This window comes from Cyprinodon variegatus, unplaced genomic scaffold (genome assembly GCF_000732505.1).
Source record: "Cyprinodon variegatus isolate N-32 unplaced genomic scaffold, C_variegatus-1.0 Scaffold1285, whole genome shotgun sequence".
Taxonomy (NCBI): domain Eukaryota; kingdom Metazoa; phylum Chordata; class Actinopteri; order Cyprinodontiformes; family Cyprinodontidae; genus Cyprinodon; species Cyprinodon variegatus.
The window spans coordinates 125,333-131,639 of record NW_015151738.1 but is presented as its reverse complement, the minus strand read 5'-3'; the positions used below and the strand labels follow the sequence as shown (position 1 = coordinate 131,639).

General features: G+C 39.2%; 1 protein-coding gene across 3 annotated transcripts in view; it reads right to left on the bottom strand.

The window, feature by feature from the left end:
* The window catches only part of LOC107102637, a 64,075-nt gene that overhangs the window by 28,373 nt on the left and 29,395 nt on the right, over positions 1 to 6,307 (bottom strand). For all 3 annotated transcript variants that reach the window (XM_015402020.1, XM_015402019.1, XM_015402021.1), the window contains 7 exons: positions 5,396 to 5,620; positions 5,192 to 5,301; positions 4,342 to 4,557; positions 1,909 to 2,023; positions 1,572 to 1,794; positions 1,347 to 1,494; positions 1,057 to 1,234 (listed from right to left, as the gene is read on the bottom strand). In XM_015402020.1, coding sequence (XP_015257506.1) covers positions 1,057 to 1,234; positions 1,347 to 1,494; positions 1,572 to 1,794; positions 1,909 to 2,023; positions 4,342 to 4,557; positions 5,192 to 5,301; positions 5,396 to 5,620 — 1,215 coding nt within the window. The remainder of the gene's footprint in view (positions 1 to 1,056; positions 1,235 to 1,346; positions 1,495 to 1,571; positions 1,795 to 1,908; positions 2,024 to 4,341; positions 4,558 to 5,191; positions 5,302 to 5,395; positions 5,621 to 6,307) is intronic.

The following is a 6,307-nucleotide window of genomic DNA, read 5'->3' as shown; positions in this document are numbered from 1 at the left end:
AGAACAGTACTATCTGTCTCTGTCTTACCAGGAGTACAGGAGATGGTCCACCTGGGATATTCAAGCTTTGGAACAGTGGTTTGATCCAAATACCACAAATCGGTAGGGACATCTAAGCTACGGCAGAAGTGCTTCTGTGGTCGTCATAATAAGATCTATCCAAATAATCCTGCCAGTAAGGAAGGAACAATGACCAGGAAGGATTATATGTGTTGGTAACTGGCTTAATGAGAAACAGTAGCCTCAGTGGTAGGCCTAAATGTTTAATTGTACTAAATGCTGAATATTGAATAGTAATTGTTAAGAAATGCTTAATGCAGAGCTGGACTTTCATAGTTCTGTCAGTATTAGAATTCCTCCTCCCAACATTTAGCATCCTTAATGTTCATGGACTTGTCACACTTCTATAGATTCAATATTTTTCTTTTTAAAGAAGAAGCATAAAATATCAGCCGTTTCTAAAAAAAAGCTAAATAGTTTCAACCAATCTGATGGTTTAATAACCTAAATAATTCATTAAACCCAAGAAATATATGTGTTGCTGTGCTGCTTATATGGTTATTTATTCAATAATTGATGAGCAAAAAAGCTCTATGAATTAAAAAAATTGTTTATTTGGCCATATGGTTTTCGATTAAAATTGGATTATTTGGGATTTATTCATGTCAGGCCCTGTAGTTAACTTGATTTTTTTTTTTATCATATTCCACCATTGGTTTAGATTAAAAATAGAAGGAAAGTATATTTCCTATTACATGGTGGGAAGTGATATTCATACAGGCTAGGAGGGCCAAAGTGCAAATCTTTTAATAAAGAACAAGATGGCTGAGCCAATCAGAGAAAAGCAGTTTATTCTTTTTGGCTTTTTTTGTTTTTTTTACTTTCTCTTTAAGTTTCACTCTAATTATATACATCTGGCGCTGTTGCACATAGTTACAATTAATTCAATTAAAAACTTTTATGTTTATTAATCTGAAAAGAAATTAAATTACACTTTTAAATCAATTAAACCCCATTGAATTAATTAAATTTTTATTAATTAAAATATTAAATTACCAATGTATCCATATTTGTGTTTTCCCTTGGTGCTGCGGCCAACATCACAGATGGCTCTGATGTTCTTCTCCTGGAAGCCCGACTCGTTGTTCAGGACAGTGATGCAGTCTCTCTCGACCACAAAGGCGAGGGCTGGAACCACGCCACCCTCACAGGGATAGCTGTTGTCGTCGGCATTCTGGCAAAAGATTGCAGAAAAGTCAAAAGAAAATCGAGGGGATTTTGTCTCGTTTGTTGGAAGTCGATTTAGGGATTATGTTTTAAGGGTTTTCGAGTGTTTGAGGAGCCACCTGAATGAGTTCCAGGACAAAGTGTGTGTCTTTGCTGTAGAGCTCAGTGGACAGGCGATCCAAGCTGCGGCCCAGTCGCTCCTGGTGGACCTGCATCAACTTCTGGCCTTCTGCATTCAGCTCCACCCCGATGCCAAACTCACTTTTCCTGTAAGAACAGCAGGAATTATTAATAAGCTCTAATCAAAAACAAAACTGACGCCTAATTGCAATAAACACACAAACCTGATGTCTTCAATGATGCTTTTCTGAGGACAGAGGGATTCCTCTGCCTGACAGCTGACTAAGTCCTTTTCTTCCTCCTCAGACTTGTCGATCTGTTCTTCGCTCTGACCGCTTTCAGCTTCACTGCTCATGTTGGAGGTCTCTCCATTAGGAATTGAGACCAGCTCATACAGCTCCTCCTCATCCTCCTCCTCATCGATCTCTCCTGCTTGGTCTCCATTCACTGGAGGAAGATAGTTGGGGAACAATGAAGGAATAGGTTATTTTTAATTCAGAGGAACAATACAAAAACAACCCAGAAACTTGATTTAAGTAAAGAAAAAAAAGTTTTATCCACCCTGCTGATTGAGTGAAGACACAGAGCTGCTATCTGCGATGTCCTCCTCATTGAACTCGTCTTCACTCATATTCAAAGCGGACAAACTGCTGCTGGCAGAATCTAGGAGATTTGGCTAAAAGAAGAGAAATGAAAGGATAAAAAGATGATTAACACACCACATTTTGCTGCTGAACCATTAGCTCTCCAATCTCTGTTTACTGGACTCTCCGCATGATGGCCTGTTTAACACAGTGCTCTAGAAAATCCTTCTACCTTTAGATTTATTCTTTTTTTTCCACTCACTTAAATTTTTTGGACTTTTTTACACTAATTGTTATATTAGGCAAAGAAAAGTTGATAGAAAAAAAAAAATTATTATTGTTATCTAAGCTACAAACCCTTTCAAAAAAAAATATATATATATATACGGCAATGGAAAAGTTGTTAAATTTCCATAATGTTATATATTATAGCTTTTTGGACCCAATATTAAAATTATTTCAAGTAATTTTTTTTTTTTTTTTATGGAATTCAGTTCATAAAACCAGGGGATGCTCAATGGAGCAGTGGGCAGCTCTGCTGCCTTGCAGCGAGAAGGTTCTGGGTTCGATTCTCAGCCTGGGGACTTTCTGCATAGAGCTTGCATGTTCTTGTTGTTCTGTGGGTTCTTTCTGGGTACTCCGGTTTCCTCCCACAGTCCTAAAACATGACTGTTAGGTTAATTGGCTTCTCTAAATTGTCCTTAGGTGTGAGTGTGTGATTGTTTGCCCTGTTTGTCTCTGTGATGGACTGGCGACTTGTCCAGGTTCTACCATGCCTCTCGCCTGTAGACAGCTGGAGATAGTCACCAGCACCTCTCGTGACCCCGCTTGGGTTCATATAACCAACAAATATAATAAAATTGTTTTATAATGAATATAAACCAATGAAAAAGTTAGAATACTGTGAAGAATTTTGCAGGAAACTAATTTTCTACACTAACTGTCACATCCTAAACACCCAAAATGGTTAAAAAAAAAAACCAATAAAGGTTTCCACAGGTGTTCAAACTGTTTAAATTTGGTTTAATATGGGGAAGATCGCTTTCATCACTACTGAAGAAGACCACCATTGATACCCTTCATAGGATGGGTAAGCCACAAAAGTCCATAGGTAAGGAGGCTGGCTGTCATAGAGCGTTGTGTCCAAGCATTTCAAGCAAGAATTCTAGTGAAAGTCAAAATGTGGCTAGATGATGCATCAGCTAAAGAGAAGACTGTGGGCTTCAGCCAATTATCAAAAAGAGATGATTCAAAGATGTGGCAGAGATCTAGAAAGAGCAGAATGAGGCGGGAACCCCAACTATAAAAACCTCCTCACTCAGTAGGATCTGGTCCCTGCCCTTACCTTCAGATGCACCGAAACCTGGTTTGATGTTCATGCCACCAATTCAATTCAATTAAGATTATTTATATAGCTCCAATTCACAATACATGTCATCTCAAGGCACTTTACAGTTCACCAGATCATACAGTCAAATTGATTCAAAGTTTTCTATCTAATCACTGTGCTTGATTGGGCAGCCAACTTGCCCAAAATGAGGGGTCAAGGAAATTATGGTTTCCATATCTCCCAGGCAGTACCAAAGGCTTATTGAGGCAATGCCACGTTCCATAGAGGCAGTGTTTATATCATATAAAAGTACCATATTTTGATTGATTCCACCTTCCACTGAGGCTACTCTGAAAGTGAGGTTCCTGGTTTCTTCATAATTTGCTTTTTAGTATCCTTTAGTCTATTTCATGTGGTCAGACTAGTTATTTTCTTGTAATCTAGGGGTCATTATAAGCAACGCTGTGTAATCTTTGACCAAAGTATTGGCTTACTTTGATGTATATCAAACTATTTTTAAGGTCAATATGCAGCATTTGCCATGTATCAATGATCTGTGTGGGATAGTCTTTTCAAAAATGTATCTATGTATTAAAAAATGTCAGATTCCATCACTAAACAAGTCTTATGACCCAAAGTGCTGCTTTACGGCAGTCTCAGCTCCCTTCAAGCTTATTAACTGTTTAAAGCCAAGTGTATCATATTTGATACATGAGTTTTTGACTCTGACATTGAAACATCAGTGCAGTATTTTTGTTCTTGAAACCCTGACCTACACAATCAAACACATGCAGTGAACAGAAAACCTAAAATATTATACAGAAATGCCTGTATCAAAATTGATCCAAATAGATGATCTAATTTACGTAAGTACCAGGAAACTGCTTAATTTCGAAAAGTGCAGTGTTAACAGAGGGGGGATTCGGGGTACAATAAATCTAGGAGTTGTAGGTCAAACACCGCCTGGTGGCTAGAGAGTACAGTGTTGTTTGATATGATAAGTGGGTGTAGTGAAATACAGGCCATTAGCTGATTAGCTCTCCAAGTTAAAAAGAGTAAACATTTTTCTTGCACTGTCACCTTGGTGTGATCCCGATGGGCTGAAAAACCATTACTGTTCAGGTTCTGCTGCGGGGTCAACTTTCTGTGGTAGTCTTTGACCCAATCCGTGATTCCCAGCAGGATGCCCAGCTGGTGCAGGCAGTTCAGATGTTTCGGGTCAGACTGAGCCACTGTGATCAGGACCTCTTTGGACTTGGCTTGGCCCAACACACGGGAGAAAGGCTCCAGGAACACCTGCGAGTTACATTCAAACAGAACAATAAGCTTCATATCTACACATCTACAAGAAGTGTAGGGGACTTACCTGAGGCATGGTACTTATGCTACATTCACTCCACAAGCAGCAGGAGCAGCAAAAATGCACATGCTGCTTAATTTTTAATGCTTGTACAAGTTTAGTCCTGATGCACAGCTGAAGCAACTTTGCTGCTCTAGCTGAGCGGTTGAAAAGTGAGTCTGATGCATGTTGGGTGGAGCTACCCTATCCTTTCTTTGCCTGTAACAATGGCAGCTTTATATGCTGTGATTTATGGGTACAAAGTAGCTTGAACGTTTTTAAGTTAAAGAGTTCACCTGAAAACTTAATCTTTGCAGTCAGTTCATCCAGCTTACCATCCTGCCTTCACACCTAAAGCAGGACTCTGCTGCTTTAGGTGCAAACGTAGCATAAGAATTAAAGGTGGTGACAAGCTAGATGGTGATTCATGGAGATGGTTCACCAACCAGAAAATGATATAAACTTAAAAAACCTGTCCTCATGATTTTGTTCTTATTATTGCAATGTTTGGCAGCTATTATAATATGGTCTCTAAGAACTGATCCAATCAGGTCTCTCTCCAATAATTCCCAGTGGCCAGTAGTTACTGACCTGCTGCAGAAGCGCCTGGCAGGTTCTCATGGGGATTTTTGTCAAACATTGCAGCAGAAAGTTAGCCACTCTGCTGTAACACCTCACATCCTCTTCCGCCTTGGACAGATCTGAGAAAACACGTTAATTTGCTTCCAAAACATGCAGCTGCAGGTAAAATCAAAGCTCTGCTTGGTTATTTTCTTCCACATGAAACCGACCTACCTTCTTTAGCAACGGCTGCTGCCAGGGAGTTCTGCATGTGATTGGCCAGGAGAGCCGTAGGAGCATTGTCGATCCCGTCGGCCACGACCATGGAAACCAGGTGGCCGGCTGTGCCCACAGGGTCCAGGGCCGCCACCGCTTTGCTGAAGTGTTTGTCCCCTGTGTCTGTGGTGATCCTCAGCAGCAAACCTGGTGATACCTCTAACACGGCCAGGCCGGTATTAGCTGTAAGAAGTAAAAAAATAAATAAAATGCATTTAATCTAAGAGAATGGGACTCTGTGTGATAAGCCAACACATAGTAATGCTTAATTATAAAGAGAAAAAGAATCGTTTTCACCATCTCTATCACCTTTCAAACTCATACAGACTGGACAGCATGTATAAATATATAATATATATAAACAATGGACCTCAAATCCTACCTAATCCAAACACAAGAATATGCTTTGATCGGAACCGTTCCGGTTCCAGCTGTCCGACAGGAAGTGAATCCTAAGCAAAAGTCCAAAGTCTTAGCAGCTTCTAACTAGGGTTGTCACGATACTAAACTTTTCAACTCGATACCGATATCAAGTAAAATATTCGATACTCGATACCCTTTTCGATACCACAAGAATAAAACCAAAGACTCTAAAATTCAACAGATATATTTTCATTACTAAAAAAATACAATAAATAAATAAAGAAAACTATAAATACTCTTTTGAGGTTGTATAATGTGCACAATTAAGCAAGCTTGATAAAAAACTTACAAAATTAAAATTAAGTGTTCCTTCCTTGGCTATGTTTTGCAGACATAACAATGACACTGGCCAAACCAGTTAAACAAAAATAATTCTCAGCAGCTGCACCTGTTACAAAAAAAGTCTGAAAGTGAAAAATTCACAGAATTATTCAATCACACAGTGTT